The 19,676-nt window shown below is 50.8% G+C and overlaps 1 protein-coding gene across 4 annotated transcripts in view; it reads left to right on the forward strand.

Moving 5' to 3' along the window:
* Positions 1 to 18,382, forward strand: part of CEP72 (centrosomal protein 72) — a 31,859-nt gene extending 13,477 nt beyond the window's left edge. For 3 of the 4 annotated variants that reach the window (XM_081825830.1, XM_081825831.1, XM_081825832.1), the window contains exons 5-12: positions 2,870 to 3,048; positions 4,400 to 4,582; positions 4,895 to 5,196; positions 7,344 to 7,482; positions 8,546 to 8,742; positions 14,406 to 14,532; positions 16,822 to 16,933; positions 17,660 to 18,382. In XM_081825830.1, the coding sequence (XP_081681956.1) occupies positions 2,870 to 3,048; positions 4,400 to 4,582; positions 4,895 to 5,196; positions 7,344 to 7,482; positions 8,546 to 8,742; positions 14,406 to 14,532; positions 16,822 to 16,933; positions 17,660 to 17,816 (1,396 nt within the window). In that variant the 3' untranslated portion in view covers positions 17,817 to 18,382. The remainder of the gene's footprint in view (positions 1 to 2,869; positions 3,049 to 4,399; positions 4,583 to 4,894; positions 5,197 to 7,343; positions 7,483 to 8,545; positions 8,743 to 14,405; positions 14,533 to 16,821; positions 16,934 to 17,659) is intronic. The other variant, XM_081825833.1, reaches the window with a different exon arrangement.
* Positions 18,383 to 19,676: the final 1,294 nt, after the last annotated feature.

Raw genomic sequence — 19,676 nt, forward strand, 5'->3', positions numbered from 1 at the left:
ATCCCGGGACTCCAGGATCACGACCTGAGCCGAAGGCAGTCGCTCAACCGACTGGGCCCCCCAGGGGCCCCCAAGTCCACTTTCAAATACCATTGCACTGTCTCCCGAGTAGTGGCAATACCTCCTACTACAAAACATTCCTAACTCCACCCTCCTGTCCCTGAATTACAGGTGCTTCGTTCATTTCACTGACGCATAAGTTATAATCATGCAGGTAATATGTGGGTACCCATAATCAAATACATTGTTGCTGTCATCTGTTAGGTCAATTAAGAATAAGATAAAATAAAAATTTTTATTTTATTCCTTCTCCAATGCTCTTCCTTTCTATATAGATCTGAGTTTCTGACCTATATCATTGTTCTTTCTAAAGAACTTCTTTTAACATTTCTTACAAGGCAGGTCTACTGGCAACACATTCTAATTTCTGTTTATCTGAGAAAGTCTTTATTTTTCCACTTTTTCTTTTTTTTTTTTTTAAGATTTTACTTATGTATTTGACAGAGAGAATGAGAGAGCAAGCACAAGCAGGGGGAGCAGCAGAGGGAGAGGGAGAAGCAGACTACCCGCCCCCGATCAGGGAGCCTGACTCGGGGTTCGATCCCAGGACCCCAGGATCATGACCTGAGCTGAAGGCAGACACTTAACTGACTGAGCCACCCAGGTGCCCTCTCCACTTTTGAAGGATAATCTTGCAGGATACCAAATTCTAGGGTGGTAGTTTTTTCTCTCAGCAATTTAAATACTTTCCTCTTGTGTTGCTTGCATGGTTTCTGAGGGGGAGTGAGATGTAATTCTTGTATTTGTTCCTCTACACATAAAGTATTTTTTCCCTTTGGCTTATTTCAGCATTTCTTTTCTTTTTCTTTGGTTTTCTCCGGTTTGATTATGAAATTCCTTGATGTAAATTTGGGGTGTTTATTCTGCCGGTGTTCTCTGAGCCTCCTGGATCTGTGATTTGGTGTCTGACGATGAGGAAATTTTCAGACTTTAAATATTTTTTATGTTTCTTTTTCTCTTTCTGATGTTCTCATTACGCATGTGTTATACCGTGTGGTTGTCCCTCAATTCTTGGGTATTCTGCTGTGGGTTTTTTCAGTCTTTTTCTCTGTTTTTCAGTTTTGGAGGATCATATTGAGCTGTCCTCGGGCTCAGAGATTCTTCCTTCGGCTGTGTCCAGGCTACTGATGAGCCCATCAGAGACTTGCTTCATTTCTCTTACAGTGCATTTGATCCCTGGCATTTCTTTTTAAGTCTTTCTTAGAATTTCCATCTCTCTGCTTAAATTTCCCATGTGTTCTTTTTTTTTTTTTTAAAGATTTTATTTATTTGACAGAGAGAGAGAGAGACAGTGAGAGCGGGAACACAAGCAGGGGGAGTGGGAAAGGGAGAAGCAGGCTTCCCGCAGAGCAGGGAGCCTGATGCGGGCTTGATCCCAGGACCCTGGGATCATGACCTGAGCCGAAGGCAGACGCTTAACGACTGAGCCACCCAGGTGCCCCTCCCATGTGTTCTTATATGTTGTTGCTTTTTCATTAGATCTGTTGGCATTATTACTTACAGTTGTTTTAAATCGTAGTCTGATAATGCCAGCATTTCTGCCATATCTGAGTTCTAATACTTGCTCTTCTTTTTCAAGATTGTTTGGCCATTTGGAGTCCCTTGAGATGCATTTTAGGATGTGTTTTTCTATTTCTGCAAAAGATGTCCTTGAGATTTTGATAGGTATTGCACTGATTCTGTAGGTTGCTTTAGGGAGTACTGACATTTTAACAGTGTTAAGTCTTCCAGTCCATGAAGATGGGATGTGTTTCTATTTATTTATTTATGTTTATTTAGTTTACTTGTCCTTAACAGTCTCAAGACTGAACTGTCACAGAGTTTAGAACTCAGAGAGCCCACTCATAACCTGGTGCAGCCTCATGATCCAGAGGTGACTTGGAGACCCATGAGACAGAAACGTGTCAGGTGTCAAGTTTCTGTGGGCAGACCTAGAAAGAGAACCCAAGTCCCCTTCCCTCTGCAGTGAGTTGGAAAACTCTCAGAAGTAGAAAATGATGAATAGTATCCATTTCTTAGAGTATGATCAGATATCGTAAAACCAGCACTCGTAGTATGTGATTAAGTATTATCTTGAAGAGATTCCAGGGGCGCCTGGGTGGCTCAGTCATCAAGCATCTGCCTTCGGCTCAGGTCATGATCCCAGGGTCCTGGGATCGAGCCCCACATCGGGCTCCCTGCTCAGCAGGAAGCCTGCTTCTCCCTCTCCCACTCCCCCTGCTTGTGTTCCCTCTCTCGCTGTCAAATAAATAAATAAAATCTTTAAAAAAAAAGAAAGAGATTTTGTAAGCTGCCTGTGTTGGAAATGAACTCCCCTTTGTGTGTGTTCACCTTCCTATGGAGGGTCGCCATTGGTAGGGATGTTGTATCGTAAAACACCTCATATTCAGTCAATATGGAGAGATTTTCACTTAATGTAAAGACAGAAACTTGGAACATCATGTCCTTTAACTTTCTTGACACCCGTCACGTTGTGGATATGCTAGGAAGAGAACTCGCTAGGGGATGTCAGAACAGGAGCTTTCTGGAACTTTCTTTCTTGAATGGACCCTACTGGGGTTTTGGACCCTGTTCGGATGGCATGGTGACATCACATGACCTTCTTTTCATCAGCACTTGTCCTGGGGATGTCCTGCATCGACTTCTTTAGTAAAGGCACTGGGAGCCATTTTCTGCCGTGCACCACCTTCTCCTCCCTGGAGACCGTGTGGCCGTGCCGGCAGGGCCCTCGTCTTCCTTCACGGGGTCTGCGTGCGCTGGCACGGGATGCTGGCTTAAGCGACAGCACTGAGTTTGCTTTTCCTTGCAGACCATGCCACTCTAGGGCCCTGTGCACTGACCCCTCGGCCAAGAAGTGCTTGGTCATGGATGCAGATGACGAGGCGGTCCTGAACCTCATTGCTGAGTGCGAGTGGGACTTGAGCAACCCTCCTGGGAGCGCAAGTTCCAGCCAGAGGGAGCGAGAGGCCGACCTCCACAGTTCCCAAGGTAGGCTGCTACCTGGCCACAAAGGCCCAGTGGGCCCAGCCTGTGCTGGGGTGCTGGTAATCTCTGGCCTCCTGACACACAGCGCTTTCCAGAAAACTCACCTTTACCTACAGAATCCTCGTGACGTCTCTGTGAAATTGTAAATACTAGTAGTTTGGATTATAGAATTGTGACAGATAGTGTTAGCATAATTGAGTATATAGTTCTGCATGGTTGTTCAAACTGTGTCCTTCCTCAGATCAACTGCAGTTTTACTTACAGGGGAGACCCAAAAGGTCAGAGTAGACAGATAAAGTGTCCCTTGGCTGGTGACACTGGTTTCCGTCCCCGCCACTGGGGGATATTCACTTAGCTTAGGAGACGCTGAGCGCTCAGCCTGCCAGGTTTGAACTTCAGACCGGATGCGGACGTTGGGAAGTCTTTGCAGCGCGTGGATTTCTTCACGGGCTTTGCTCGGGGCCTCTGTGTTCCACCAGGACTTGTGTATGTGCTACAGCTCCGTTTCTTCTTCTGTTTTGAGTTTCTGAGAAATTTTCCTGAAGACAACAACAGGTTGAGGCATACATTTGGGCTGAAATCCCAGGATTCACCTGCTGGCACGAGGACATCTGCCCTGTGGGTGTCCTTGCCAGCTCAGCGTGGTCAGTCTTTTCAGGTCTGGCTCCTCTGGGAGCGCGGTAGGAGTTGCTCCTCGTTCTCGTGCACACTTCCCTGAGGACCAGTGATGAGACATTTCTGTTCAGGTCTGTTCCCCTCCTATTTTTCTCTCCTTGGTACTGGGTCACAAGAGTTCTTTCTCTGCGGTTTTCTTCATACAAGCCCTTTCTCAGATGTAAGTGCTGCAGACTCTCCCATTCTCTGGCTTGCCTTTTGTGTGCTAACCGTGCTTCGAGGAGCAAAGGCTCTTGATGAAGTCCCAGGTTGTCAGTTCTACTCTTTATATGGTTTGTGCTTTCTGGTGTTTTAACAGATAGATGTGCCACAGTTCTTTTTGTTTACAAGAAATCTTTGCCCCACGCTTGTGAAGAGACTGTCTTCTCATTCGGTAGCCATGGCACATCTGTCTGTTACTGCAGTTGACTTGAGTCTCTCTCTGGATTCCGGATGGTGTTTTGTCGCTTGTCGTGTCTGTGCCAGCCCCGTGCTGTCCTCCTCCTGCGCAGTCAGCGTGAAGCCGGCGGGGCTGGGCCTGTGCGCGGCACCGTCTGCAGCCGTGGCTGGTGTGAGTCAACCTGCACAGTCACCTTTTTCTTACTTAGTCATGTCCTTGATAGCTGTCATACACTATCAGAAGGTTAAGATGGAATTTCTGATGAAATAAAACTTTTTAAAATGTTTTTTAATAAAACAGAATCCAGACATCTGTTGAGTCCTCAGTCAGTGCAGCACCAGTGTGGGGATTCCATAAGGAAGGGCCATGAGAAGAGGAAAGGCAGCTCTCGAGGGTGCGGTCCAGACAAGAGGCTTCAGAACCAGTACTGTGGGGAGCTACCCCCACAGTGTGGACAGCACGTGCACTTTACCCCACACCTAGGTAAGCAGTCTCATGCTTACAGTCCCTTACAATCTCCTATAATTCTTTGTAATTCCCAAATTCTAGGTTTTTACTCACTTCTCTTTGTTGTACGTGATTTTGTCAAGGATACGGGAATTGGTTGATTCATTTGTTAAGGGTATTAGCTCAGTTTTACCACTTTTGGGTGGATTTTCCGTGTGTGTGCGCACGTATGCACGCACACACTTGGGCACACACACGCGTGCGTGCACACCTTTTTAAATGCCAGTACTGGTCACTGAGGCCGAAGAACTTGGTCTGCTGAGGGCTGTGTTCCGCCCTCCCTTACAGATTCCACAGACATTGAGGACTCGGCCCTTTCTCAGAAGTCAAGTTTGTCAGCACAAAAGGTGTTAAATCCATTGCCTGCTCCTGAAAAATACAGGAAGCGAAGAATGCCTGGCGGGAGATTCCAGGCACCTGCAGACCAGGAGTGTCTGAGACGCCTGGAGAGGCCCAACGTATCCTTGAGCCCCGAGGAGACTCTGAGCAGGCAGAGTGGCTCCGAGGGCCGGAGCGAAAGGACCTTGTCTCGCTCCGAGGTATCGGAGCCTGAGGAGGAGGGGCCCCACAGCAGGAGTGGCACTGGAGAGGTGAGTGGGAGAGCCGAGCAGGACTGGATGGTGAGGCAGGGGGCTGCTGAGTGCTGCTGAGCTCCCTCTCCCACCCCTGTGCTCGCCGGCCCCCAGCTGGAGAAGCTTCTACACGGGTTTCTCCGCAGCACTCGCACCCTTTTGTCTGTCGGAAGTGTGCTCCCGGGCTCCACGCCCCTTCCTGCCACGCTCCGCGCTTTGAGGCAAGAGTGTAGGCACAGGCGCAGCCGTGCTGTGCTTGTCTCAGAGCTGGAACCCATCACCTTGGCCGGGGAGCCATCAGGGGTCCTGTTGTGAGGGTGTCCTGCACATGCATCCTGTGGTTTTCCAAAGGCCTCGTCTTGGGTAGGGACTGAGAGTCCTCCCATCCTCTGAGTGACCCAGAGCCACATGGGTGATGACTCTGTTGCCTTTGTCTCTGGCTTTGTTGGAGGTGGAGGCACAGTGGTGGGAATTGGGGCAGAGCTCGGGCGGGCACAGGCAGAGCAGGCTGTGGCAAGGGGCCCCGCCCCATCGCTGGTTTGGCAGACATGAGGCGCTGGCCTCCCATGTGGTTGGTTAGGGGAGTGATTTTGCTTCCTGTGGTCGGTCCTGAGTTGCAAACAGGGAGAAAAATTAGGGCAGCTGTCACTTAACTGATCAAGTTCTGGCTACGGGACCAATTGTTACAGGGGTCATGGTTTGACCTCCTGGCTGGTTGCTGTGGGTCGTGGGTCAGAAGGCTGCTTTTATAGAGGGTCTGGTCATTGTCTGTTTGTATGGTCAATCTCTCACTGTCTGGATTGAGGGAAAGAAGAAAAATGAGGATATGTTTGAGATAGGAACGTGCCCGGGCCTTTCCTGTGCCCTGGAGGCCTGGCTTCCCTCACCAAGGATGGACATCGCTGGGTGCAGAGCCTCGCCTGGAGAACTCGTACCCTCGCTGTGGGGCTGGGACTTGGCAGGAGGGGAGGCTGCCTCAGCTTGGGGCTGTGGCCTCATGGTGATCATCCTCTTGCAGTGGGCACTGCCCTTTGCTCCTCAGGGGGGAGGCAGAAGCTGGAGTGAGCGCACTGAGGACCCTGGCTCTGTCACCTGTGCCTGAGGACAAGTGTCCAGATACAGCTTCTGATGGAGGTGTTGGTACCAGGTGCTCACTCGGATGCCCTCAGCCTTAGCTTGTTGGGGCGAGCAGCCAGGCCTTAGTGTTTTCATGCTGCCCCACGCACACTGTGACCTTGGGCAGAGTGGTGCTCGCTTGCTGGGCCTGCTCCTGCGGAGCCTGGGGTGGGCGGTGGTGACAGGAGGTGAGGAGCTGTCCCCGCTGAAGTGGCTTCACCTGCCTTGCCTCGTTCCAGGGTCTCTGGCTCTTCAGAAGTTCCTTAGTAGAAAAGTCCTCTGGAGGTTAGCTAACTGCAGAGCACTAGGTGGGGCTCTCCCCCGCCTCCTGCTTGGAGCTGCTTCCTGGGGACCTGGGACTAGCCCATGTCCCAGCTCTGCTGATCAGCCCGGAGACAGGTGTGGGCTTCTGCGCCCTCCCTCGCCAAATCCCGACGCTTGGAAAGTGGGCAGGAGAGCAGAGGCCATCCCCCTTTCTTTGATAGTTTTTTAAGACTGGGAATTTCTGAAAGGAGGGAAAGAGCACGACGCTGATGTGCATGCTGACGTAGCTCTGGTGTGGCGGGCCCTCGGTAGGGCCCCGGGTAGGGCCCTGCTGGTCTGCCTGGCAGCCCTTCGGCCCACATCATCCTGGCCCATCCACCACCTGGTCCAGCGTGTGACTTCATTATGTTCAGGGCTTTCTGGGTACCAGTGACCATTCAGGCCAAGACTGGCTCTGACGGGTCTCCAGCCTCCAGGAGTCCTTGTGGACTGGCTCAGGAGGGCCCAGGACGGGCCACTGTGGGAGGTGCCACAGCCTTAGAGCTGAAACTGTGATGCGGGTTTCATGACTGTCCCACTTGGTGTGACGCCTTCTCGTGCATCCTTCAGCTGTTCCCCCGGGTACAGGGATGTCACCCATGCTTGTGCCACCCCTGAGCCTTGTGGAATCTGGATGGACAAGGGCATCAGCATGATGTGCAGAGGGTGCCACGTAGGCCTGTGTCAGAGGCTCCGCATCAGGCAGTGACTCCCAGTCTCCGTGTCACCGCCTGTCTCCATTGCAGGTAGCTCCCACGCTGTGCGCGGCTGTGTCGCCTGTGAGGAAGGCTGCGCTGCAGATGGCGCTTCTGGAGGCGCTCCTCGACCTGGTGGACCGGTACTGGAGCGGCTGCAAGTCGCTGCACGGCAATGAGGTGTTCTGCGGTGAGTCAGGAAGGATGGCCACTTAGACCCGCACTGGGGCCACCCTCCAGGCAGCATTCCATTTGCACGTGCTGTTCTGCTGCTGAGTTCTGTCTGGGTCCCGCACTTTGCTGGCTCCGCCCCATTGGCTGTCACCGTCCCCACTGCACTGCATGGAGCATCCTGGTGGCCTTCCGCAAAGCAGCTGGTGGCTTCGTGGGGTGTGAGACATGAGGGGCGTCATGCAGGCCTGTGGCTGTTGGTTTTCCCACCTGCTGGCACTCTGGCGTTATGGAGATGCCTGGTCACCTGGTTTTGGTGGAGATGCTGTTGACAGATGTTTGATTCCTGTTGCTCTGTTTTATGGGAAGGTCTGGAAAGATGACAGAGCTGCCACGATCTCCTTCACACCCTCTGAACATGTGATCATGTCCAGGGCCCTGGATTTGCTGAGTTTTCACTGGGAATGAGGCCCAGGAGGGTGGTCCCTCCCCAGGGAGGACGTGGCTTTGTTTCTGCCCGAGCCTGGGTGCAGGAGCACACCGTGTACCCTTCCAGGGTTCAGCCTTCAGTGTCCCAGTGGGAGCAGGAGCTCGCTGGTCCTTCCTTCCTACAGACCGTGGGCTGCCCAGAGCTGAGCTGTTTGCTCAGTGTTGTGGCCCTGCAGCTGTAGCCCCTGGATCCTGATCCCGTAAATCTTAGCCTCCTGCTCCCAGTTGCGGAGCTACCAGACTGTGTTTGGGGTCCAGGCCAAGAGCAGGAGCTGGCAGTGCCGTGGAAGAGAGCGCGGCCGGCCACTAGGTCATCCAGCCAAACTGTCCCGTCATGGCCTTCTCTTCAGAGACACCTTTGCTCTAGAATAAAACTATTTTCCTGTCTGTCCACCTTCTATCCTTGATTGGATGGATGTACAGAAACCTGAGTGAGGTGATTTCAGTGCTGTGCCTGTCCCTTTGCCAGTCTCCGTGCTGGTCAGTGTTTTTTGAGGCATGTAGTTTGTGTACTCAAAATATATGAACAAATTTTGTTTGTACTTCATCCTTTTAACATAAATGCCGTAATAATATTTGGTTTTGACTCCTAGCTCAGGCAAGACATATTTTGTCCTCTGTGCAAGAATTTACAGCAACTCAGGATAGTTCAACAAGTGTGAGTGAAGAAATTAGCTACCTTACTCTGGAAAATAAATCTCTGCAGAAGCACCTTGCTGAACAGCAGCAGCAGTACCGTGTGAAGATGAGTGAGGTGGTGTCGGAACTCAGCGATGCGCGGAAGGAGATGGTGAGCATGCCTTCGTGTTATTTCTGTTCGTGCACACATGGGATAGGGGCGTGGTTTTGACTTCACAGAGAAGGGGAATGCTGCTGTCTCTTCTGTGAGAGGCTGAGTGGGGGAGAGAGCACAGATGAAGTTGGGCTTGAGGTGGACTTTTTGTGGCCCCAGTGCTCGCTGGCCCAGGCTGCCTAGACCACTGGTGAGAGAGGCTCCAGTCATCTGGGTGATCCTGGGGTCCGTGCTGCTGTCCTGCCTGCACCAGCCAGCAGAGGCCCATGATGTGCTATTGGCCCGGAGGGACTTCCTCCACCAGGTGGTGCCCAAGGGCAGCCAGAACCAGCACAGCTTGGACCCGGCCCCTGAGCCAAGACTCCTGGCTGGGCAAGGCTGTCCTCCTCCTTCCTAACCTCACGATAAAACCATTACATGTAAATGCCTATGTTAAAAAAACAGAACGATCTCAAACAACCTAATTTTACACCTCAGGGAACTAGAAAAAGAAGAGCCAGCCAAACCCAAAGTTAGCAGGAGGTAGGAAGGAAGTTGTAAACATCAGAGCAGACATAAATCAAATAGAGAATTAGAAAAATAATGGGAAAAAAAAAAAAACCCCAAAACTGAGTTGGGTTTTTGAAAAAAATATACAAAATCCACAAACCCTTAGTTAGACTAAGAAAAAAAGAGAAGACTCAAAATCACAAATGAAAGAGGAGACATCGCAGTGGATGCCTCAGAAATGAAAAGGATCATAAGGGAGTGTTACGAATGCTTATAAGTGACCACACTGGACAACCTTGAAGAAATGGGTAAATTCCTAGAAGCATACATCCTGCCAAGACCATATCAAGAAGAAATAAAGGGCACACTTGGGTGGCTCAGTTGGTTAAGTGTCCAACTCTTGATTTCGGCTCAGGTCATGATCTCAGGGTCATGAGATCAAGCCCCATGTTGGGCTCCATTCTGGGCATGGAGTCTGCTTGGGATTCTCCCTCTCCCTCTGCTCCTTCCCACTGCTCATGTGTGTGCACCCCCCCCCCCCTTTCTCCCTCTCTCTCAGAAATAAAGCCTGAACAGACCAATAACTAATAAGGAAATTGAGCAATAATCAAAAACCTCCCAACAAAGAAAAGCCCAGAACCAGGTGGCTTCATGGCTTAATGCTACTGCACATTCAAGGAAGATTTAGTACTCCTAAACTCTTCCGGAAAACAGACGTAGAGGGAACACTTCCATACCATTTATGAAGCCAGCATCACCCTGATAGCAGAAAAGCAAAAACACCACAAGAAAACTAGAGGCTTATTTCTCTGGTGAACATAATTTAAAAATTCACAATAAAATACTAGGAAATCAAATTTAAGAACACATCCAAAAACGTATACACTATCACCAAGTGGGATTTCCCCCTGGAATGCAAGGTCGGTTCAACAAATGCTAATTAATACACCACATAAACAGACTGAAAGATCAAACCCACACAATCATCTCAATAGATGGAGAAAAGCATTTGACAAAACTCAACACTCTATCCATCATAAAAAGTCAACAAAATAGGTAAATAGGAAAGTTTCCTCAACACCCTAAAGTTTAGCCACTTAGGACAAGGCCACAGCTGACATGTGATCGGTGGAAGAAAACCAAACCTTGCTTTCTGAGCCAGGAGCCACGACCAAACACAGACATGCAGTCCTGTGAGGTCTGCTCAGCGCAGCACTGGGAATGGTAGCAAGAGCGCGCAGGAAAAGGAGACATCCAGGTCAGAAAGGAAGAAATAAGATCATCTGTTTGCAGAGGACAGGATTGCATGTGTAAAACAATCTTAAAGACTCACAACAACAACAACAACAACAAAAATGCATTAGAACTAATAAATTCAGTGAAGTTGCAGGACACAAATCAACATAATAGAAATCAGTTGTGTTTTTTTACACCAACAATTTATCTGAAGAGGAAACAATCCCATTTATGATAGCATCAAAAAGAATAAAATACTTAGTAATACATTTAACTAAAGAGGTTAAAGATTTGAACACTGAGAACTGTAAGACGTGGATGAAAGAAATCAAAGACATGAATGGAAGGATATCCCATGTTCATGGATTGGAAAATTAATAGTGTTCAAAGGCCACACTCCTGAAGGTAATCTACAGATTCAGTGCAATCCCTGTAAAGATTCCAATGGCATTTTTCACAGAAATTTTAAAAAATTATAAAATTTGTATAACTATTTTTCTTAAAATTTGTATTCTCCTTTTTCTAGTTTCACGAAAGATCCCCAATAGCCAAACCTGTCTTGAAAAAAAAACAAAGTTGGAGGCATCACACTCCCTGATTTCAAATTCTATTATGAAGGAAGCTATAGTAATCAAAACAGTATGGTATTGACATAAAAACAGATATATAGATCAATGGAACAGAATAGAGACCCCAGAAATAACCCCATACATAAATGGCCATTGTGTACCAAGAATGCACAATGAGGAAAGGACAGTCTCTTTGATAAAGATGCTGGGAAGACCGGACCCTTAACGCCATACATAGAAGTCAACTCAAAATGGATTAAAGATTTTTGAATGTTAAGACTTGAAACTGTAGAACTTCTAGAAAAAAAACAGAAAATCCTCCTTGATAGAGTCTTGGTGATGATTTTTTTAATTTGACACCAAAAGTGCAGGTAACAAAAGCAAAAATGTTTGAACCAAGTGGGACGACATCAAACTAAGAAGTTTCTGCACAGCAGCGGAAGCCGCAACCTAAATGCAAAGGCAGCCTGTGGGTTGGGAGAAAGTGGTTGCCAGGGGCGGGGAGGTGTTGGTAAGGGGGCCACGCAGTGGCTGTGGAGGACGGACTAGGTCCAGGACCATAGCTGCTCATGCTGTAGTGGGTCTGCGAGTTTGCTGTGAAAGTAGCTTTGTTCTCCTCACCAAGAGAGAATGCTCGCTCTGTGCGAGAAGGGACGTCCATCTGCTTGACTGCTGAGGTTCACTGTGTCTGCATGCCATCCGGCGCTCACCTCATCCATAACCGCTTTCCTTTACGGTGTCTGTCATGCCTTCAGCCAGTGGAAGTTTTGTTTACCTTGCTGATCATCATGGTTGAGTTTTAGTGTGTGGAATCTGTTCAGGGGCTCCTCTTTTAAAAAGTCAGTACTGACTGCTTCTGTCCCACGGGCTGGGACATCGCATTCGGCTCGGTCTGAGCAAGCCATGTAAGCCTCGGGGTGCATGTGCGTGTGCTGTCCAGCACGTTACCCCGGAGTGCAGCCCCTTCACCAGCAGCACGTATACCCACAGCTTGTGTGGGTCGGGAGTCCCAGTGCAGCTGAGCTGTGCATCTGACTCAGGGTCTTGCTGTCATGTTGCCGAGGGGGCCCTGGTCCCCTTTGGAGGCTTGATGGAGGTGGGCATCCCCTCGCACGCAGGCAGGCTTGGCTCTGCGCATGTGGGCCTCTCTTTAGGCTGCCAGCTGCTGGTCAGAGCCAGAGAGTGCCCGAGTAGAAGGCCGTCCTTCGTTCCCTGCTCTTGAGAGGGACGTGTCATTGCTTGTGCATGGTATGTTAGGATCCAGTCAGCAGGCCCACCCACGTGAGGGGAGGACACCACGTGACGGCAGGAGCACCCTTGGGCCATCTCGGGAGCTGCCTGCCCCAGCCTCTCTATCGGCCGTGTTATTTGTAAGGTGGGAATGCGAGTAGCCACAGGATTGCTGCAAGACGGATCTCTGGACCATCTGAGATCATATTTTATGAGAACCTGCCATCTCAGAGATGCCCTCCAAAGCTTTGCTTTTACAGAAAAAGATGAAAAATAAAAATAATGAAATGATATTGGCAGCCTCTTCTGGTCTTGAGATACACCATAGACATGCATGCACACAAGTGGTGGGTACATCCGGAAAGAATTGGAGCCCCGTGAGCCTGCACCATAATCACTGCAGAACGTCATTTTTGTGGGACAGTGTTGACCCCATGGGACACAGCATGACCTGTTAACCATGAAAACAGAGGACCACGGCTTTGGGGTTCGGTGCAGATGTGTGGGTTACTCCCCGTTTCCCTACGCTGCTGAGTTTGGGACCAGTGGAATCCAGGCAGACAGGCCCCAGGTGTCTCTGAGTGATGCAGTCTGACATGGAAGACGTGCGCAGAGGTGTCGCTCCTTCGCCTCTGACGACGGGCTGACTGACCCTGTCCTACAGGCCCTGCCTGGATGAGTGATCCAGAACCCTCGGGCTGCCCCAGAGCCCTGCTCAGTGCCTTTCTGAGATCCACCCCAGTGACGCCATCAGGAACTACTTCTCACGGAAGGAGTCCCTTGTTTCTGAAGGGTCCATTGCCGATCCTGCTTTCTTCCCCGTTGTGAAGATGCCGGTTCTGCGGTCGTGTCTCCTCAGGTCCTGATGCCCAGGAAACTGGCCTTAGCAGAGGCCCTGCTCCCAAGCCTTTCCAGCGTGGCTCCCAGCAGCGGTGCCGTGCACGTTGGCGCGTAATCGGTCCACTGCTCCTGCTCCAGCCTCCGCTGAGACCTTCATCAGGACCGGGGCCCAGCCCCTGCCCTCTCGGAACTCACCACGTTTTGGGGAGACAAACCGTCAGGCTCAGCTCACCATGCAGCAGTTTCTGCACTGCCTAGAGTGTGTGTGCACACAGAGGGGTCGGTGCACTGGGTGGGCTGTCAGCAGGGAGAATGAGCTAGCAGTTTCCTGAAAGCAAGGGCCCCTGTCACCTTGAGACTGAGATGCTCACTCCCCTAGTGGGGATGCGCCTGCTGGTTTCTATGCAGGCAGAGAGGCCCCCTGCTCTGGGCAGCCGTGGCTTTTTTTTTTTAAAGATTTTATTTATTTATTTGAGAGAGAGAATGAGAGACAGAGAGCACGAGAGGGAAGAGGGTCAGAGGGAGAAGCAGACCCCCTGCTGAGCAGGGAGCCCGATGCGGGACTTGATCCCAGGACTCCAGGATCATGACCTGAGCCGAAGGCAGTCGCTTAACCAACTGAGCCACCCAGGCGCCCCAGCCGTGGCTTTAATGGCCCAGGTGCCGCCAGCTCTCACAGTGGTCTCCGTGCCCTTCCCTCCCCTTCAATGTCTCATGGCGTGCTGGGCTTTGCCGCCATCTTGGAGGGTGGGACAGGAGCCTACTTTGTCTGCAGCTCCCGCCTCTGATGGGGATGGCAGGTATAAGCCCATGTGCTTACACACTGAGGACAAGAACAGGATGGGGCTCCTGCAGGGAGGGGCCTGCCTCGGGGAGCACAAAGCCCTGGGATCTGCCTGTGCTTTTGCCCAAGAAGTGAGCCTAGAAGGACCACGTGGGGCTGGCATGCTGCCCGGCTCTTGTTCCTGCTTCTTGAGAAGGGATGGGCAGCCAGGCTGTGGTGACCACAGGGCCTTCCTGTAGGAGGCAGGTCTCCAGCAGCCAGCACATCTCCCTCAACAGGGACGCTGGGCACACAGTGTGACCCCATGTGACCTGTGCCACCCCTTTGTCTGTCAGGACACTGTGCTACTCAGCCGGGGGCAACTGATTTCTCTTGTTCACGTTGTGATTTCTCGGTATGATACATAAAGCAGAACTGATGTCTGGTGATCTCGAGAGATTTCGCTTAATTTTGTATATACATTTTACTGAATTTGACTCATCTGTTTTAAGTGTGTTGTTCTGTGTCTGTAGGATGACTTGAGGCAACATTTAGACAAATCTTTGGAGGAGAATAGTAGCTTAAAGGCTCTTCTGTTCAGCATGAAAAAAGAAGCAAAAAATGCAGACACTGCAGCTACGTTAAATGTGCAGATCACTGGTGAGTTATTTGGTGACGTGTGAGTGTTCAAACCCTTGTTTGTAGACTTCATTCTAAGTTACAGGATTCAGAATTCAGGTCCCAGACACGCTGTAAAGGGCTGTGAGGTCATCGTGGCTCATGAGAGCCGCTCCCGCAGGCTCCCAGCAGAGGTTCCCCAGAGCCTCTGGGGTCGGCCAGGCTGGTGGTGGCGCAGCGGACGTGGGGCACCCCGCCTGCCTCTCGGAGCGGGCAGATGGCCACATCTCTGCTGCGTCGGCTCTCCGGAGCAGGGCAGTGCTTTGTGTCTGTTGTCCCTGTTTCTTCCAGGTCCAGCTCGCTTTCATCTCCCTCTCTTCACTGTCTTTACTTCTGTTTTGACGTTTTTACCAAGGTGCACTTGGTATCTCAGATTCCAGGTTTTGAGTGAGGAGCTGGTGGTGGTGTATGTCTTCTGTGAGCTTCGTCTGGGTGTGAACTGCAAGGTCCCTTGGAGGCTTTAACTTCCCTGAGGACTGGCCCGCCGAGGGTCGTGTGGGTCCTACCTCCCAGGGGTCTGAAAACTGTTCATAAAGGGCCTCAGAGCAGGTCTCTCCACGCACTCCCGGTGGGCTTGGCCGCGGGAGCACAGCCACAGAGACCGTCACCCTGGTTGGTCGTCTTTGTGACACGACCTGCTCAGGTCTCTTCCGTTGTGTTTATTGGGTTGTTTTGTTAAGCAGTGAGTTCTTGGTAGTCTTTTCTTTAACTTCCATGTAAAAAACTTTTCCCCTTTTAACCTGCGTCTTGAGATGTCATCATCCTCTTCACTTGCTTTTGGGCTCCTTCTTGCTCAGCCTTCATTTCCCGTGACGCTTTCCTCTGCCGCGAGCTCGGGCCTGAGTTTGGCCACCTCCTCTCTGACATTCTCAGGTCTGACTCGTTCCTCCATTTCTTGTATCATTTCTTTTTGATCTTTAGCTCATTCTGAAATATTTGGTCCTGGTTTTGATGCCCTGGGTGTGGCTTCTGATGTCCGAGGGCAGCACCTTTGTGTGGGGTCTGCCCTCAGCACTCCTGTGCTGTTCACCTGCACGTGGAATTCGTCCTCCGCATTTCCGGGGCGGGTCAGGCAGTGCTCCGAACTTCCCACCCAGGCCCTGTTCACTCCCCCACTTCTCTCTGGTGTCCTGTCCTGCCCGAGCGGGGCCCTCACAAACAGGCCTCTGTAGTACAACCCTCTTCTGGGGGCGGGGGCTGGACAGGTCAGCCTCAAGGGGCCAGGGTTGCTGCAGTCCCTTCAGACCACCCAGGGGCCCCCTGGTCTGACCTCATGGAGGAGGCTGAGCCTCTCTTATGTCAGCCGTGGGTCCTTAGTTGCCCAGCAGGGGCTTCCTGTGAAAATGGGGGACACCTAGTGGCTGCCAGGCTGCTGACCACTGCTTCCCTCCCACAGAGGTGGCTACCACGCAGGGTTTGTGGCTTTCTCATGTCTGGGTCTCGAGGCTGCCACACCCCTAGGGGCTGTAATGTTGTCTGCGGGGCTCTGGTTTTGTCGTCTAGTCACTCTTGCTGTTGGACTGGGGGGGTTCTGGGGGACGCCGAAACCATGCCATCACTGCCCTCTTCGCAGAATCCCCTTCGCCAGCCCTGCCGTGGCGCCATGGGGGGTACAGATGCTGAGTAGTGTGGCCTCATCGTAGCGCTTTTAGGGCCCTCTGCCTCTGCTCTTGGAGCCTGCTGTCAGTGTCCTTGCCGTCCCTCTGCCCGCACCTCCCACTCTGGCCCTCCTGTTGTCTCTCGTATTGTGTAGTTTTATGTGGATTTATTTGGGTCCTGGTTTTGGGTTTCAGAGCCAATAAATGATGTATTTCTTTCCCTGTCAAGTTGGAAACCCAGAGACAGGAGTTGTGTGGATGGAATCCAGACACGCTGTGTCACTGATGGACATGGGACCAGAGGACACAGCAGAGACATGTCTTGTCGCTTGTCCCCAAAGCTGCAGGCCCTCCCCTCAGGCAGAGCCCACTGCCTGGTGGAAGAGAGGCGTTGAACGCCCTTCCCTGCCAGCAGCAGGTCCAGTGAGTGGCAGGAGCCTCCGGCTGGTGCCACACCCACCTCTGTCCCTACTCTGCCCTCCATGCGGAGACTTGTTCCTCAGGTATCTGGAGGGCAGAGGCCCGAGGCTATCTTTGGCTAACACAAATGGACCTTTTCCAAACTATATTGTTTTTCTCGTATCCCTGATCCAGCTTAAACTCTTGAACTGTTGTAGTTTTTAAAACCTGTGGGTGAATTTCACTCAATGATGTTATGGTTTTTCTCTTTCAGGACTTCAAACCAGTGTGAAGAGGCTCTCTGGTGAGATTGTGGAATTAAAGCAGCATCTGGAGCACTATGACAAGATCCAGGAGCTTACCCAGATGCTGCAGGAGAGCCACAGGTGCCTGCTCGGGAGGCGTGGGTGGAGCAGGGCCAGCCCTGGTCACATCATGGGGCACAGAGGAGCCCGGTAGTGTCACGGCAGGTGGGGTTCTGGGCCGCGTGTGTCTCTGCATTGACTTGGAACTTCCCTGAGCTTCCCTTTCTTAAGGAAAAGCAAGTCCCTTCTTGCTGCAGTATTCTGTGAGGTGTGACCTGAGAGTGTGACTGTGAGGTGTGGCCGGGAGAGGTGAGGGGCACATGAGAGATGTCAGTGAGATGGTGAGGGCAGTTTGCAGACGGCCGAGTGGACGAGCACAGCAGCGATTCCTTCCTAAGGTGCTTGTCGCGGTAGAAGTAGCCGACAGCACCATGAGACCAAGACTCTGAATTACACTGTCACTACGTCAGCATCAGTAAGGGGCCCCTTTGCATTTGACCAGGAGCTAGAAACACGCCAGACTGGGAATCGTCTCTGGAGTTAGGACGTAGTTTGCTGGCTTTCCGGACCAGGACGGTTTTCTGACAAACAGCCGTGGCTGGAGTGGCGGGGCGGCTGAGGGCCCGGGTCAGGCCCGGTACTGCCCCGGCGGGAGGCGAGGGCCGGACGGCAGGAGCCCATGGGAGGCAGGAGGGCGCTGGCTGTGAGGACCGGGCCTGGCCAGGTGAGGGAGGACGCTGCTGGACAGGAGGCGGCAGGCTGGACCTGGGAGGGGCTCAGGTGTCGCCCTCCTGTGCTCTCCTCCAGCTCCCTGGTGAGCACCAACGAGCATCTCCTGCAGGAGCTGAGCCAGGTGCGGGCGCAGCACAAGGCCGAGGTGGAGCAGCTAAACTGGAGCTATAAGGAGCTCAAGAAGACGCTGGCCCTGTTCCCGCACAGCAGCGCCAGCCTCAGCGGCTGCTAGTCCCCCCCCACCTGTGCACCCACACCTGGCCTCCAGGTGCCGTGGCTGGCGCATTTGTATTTGTTTTGCCAAGCCTAGTAAAACGTGGGAGTTCTTTTCTACCTAGCGCGTTTGTTGGCAAGAGCTGGGTCTTCTGTCCGTAACTATCCTAAGTGTTTTGCAATGTATTCAGGGCCTGTAGCTTGGTTTTCTAAAACGTCCTAAGAAAGACAGGATTGATCTGTCTCTGAGTGAGTCTGGGGGTAAGGATGTGCATGGTGTGGTATTTGCAGAGAGCGGGCAACCAGGATTATTATTCTTTCGGACTCCGGCATGCTGCTCATGTTTCCTGAAAGACAACTGAGATTTTACCCGAAAAAAGGATTAATCTAAGCCCTTCACGTGTTTTGAGACAAGAAACATTGATATATTTTGAGACCAACATTATTAATTTTTCGTAAAATACCTTGAGATAAAGAAAATGCAGTATTTTTTTCCTTGATGTAAAAGAGAATGGTGTCTGATCACTAAGTGATTTTGTGTGACACTCAGTCCTTGTTTAATAAACTAACAGATTGTTTTAAAAAGTGGCTTTTTATAAATTATAACTGAATTTTTCTCATTAAATTCTTTTATAAAACAAGCTATGCACCAAGTGAGCAGGGACAAATATGTTCCTAGACTGAATAACAGTAACACTTAGAGTTTGGGGAAACATTACAAATACTGTTTCACGATACTAACACCCCATACTGAGAGTATCTGTATCCACTCCCCCCCACCCCCCGCTGCTCTCTTGCTTGCAGTGCATTTCTGAAAATTAGAGCATAACAGGGCAAAATATTAGATTTTTAGTTTGGAAGCTTCACATCTTATGCAAATACTTGCTTTCTTTGGTAAAGCAAAGTAATTTTTTAAAACAGTACTTAGTTGATTTAGGAAGAAGAGCGGGCAGGCCTAGAAGTACATGCTCGGTGGTGGCAGCGTGTGCGTCAGGCTCTGCGGCTGGGGGTCAGGGATCCCCACCTGTCCCTTGGGAGGTGGTTTCCCCAGTCCCCTCCCTGTCTGGTCGTCGCTGTGTCCTTCAGCGCTGGTTTCTGTAACTCAGCAGGAAAACATGGCACACCAAATGTGCTTTGTGTGTGGGTGGGGTTTCTTTCATCGTCAGATCATTTTTTTATTTATTTAAAAGATTTTAGCACTAATCCATTTTAAGCTTATTAGAAAGGATCACCATGCTATTACTTTATGTTTCTCTTGCTTGGGTTTCATTGAGCTTAGACCTGGGAGTTTATCATTTTCATCAAATATGGAGAAGTTTTGGCCACCATTTCTCCAAAATTGTTACTTGACCCGGCCTCCCTCCCTCCCGGGACTCCAGTGACACTCAGCCAGACCACTTGTGGAGTCCCCACACATCCCCAAACTCGGGTCTTTTCCCCCATCTTTTGTTCGTGGCTTCAGTTTGGGTCGTTCCTACTGCCCTGATCTGCAGTTAGGCCTCTATGTATAGTGGATTTCTAATTTCAGAGATTACGTATGTTTTTAGTTCTAAAATTCCATTTGGTTCTTTCTTATTAACTTTCTGTGTCATGTTATATTCACGTCTCATGTAAGTCCTGAGCCATGTTCTTCCTGCCCTCACTGTAGGTGACCTCAGATTGCCCCTGAGGTGGTTACACTGATGCTCCACGCCATTAGAAGCGTGTTATGTCTGTTGGTCTGTGTTCTCAGCACCTTCGTGTCCTCGTTCTCGAGGGTGTGTGATCTGTCGCGCTTTTGTACATGGCCTTTACCAGGTGAAAGCAGCTCCTTCTATTGCTAATCTAAGATGTTTTTATCGTGAATGGACGAATTTTATCAGACACTTTTTTCTGCAGC

Source organism: Leptonychotes weddellii, chromosome 7 (genome assembly GCF_054177405.1).
Source record: "Leptonychotes weddellii isolate Sample4059 chromosome 7, ASM5417740v2, whole genome shotgun sequence".
NCBI classification, from domain to species: Eukaryota; Metazoa; Chordata; class Mammalia; order Carnivora; family Phocidae; genus Leptonychotes; species Leptonychotes weddellii.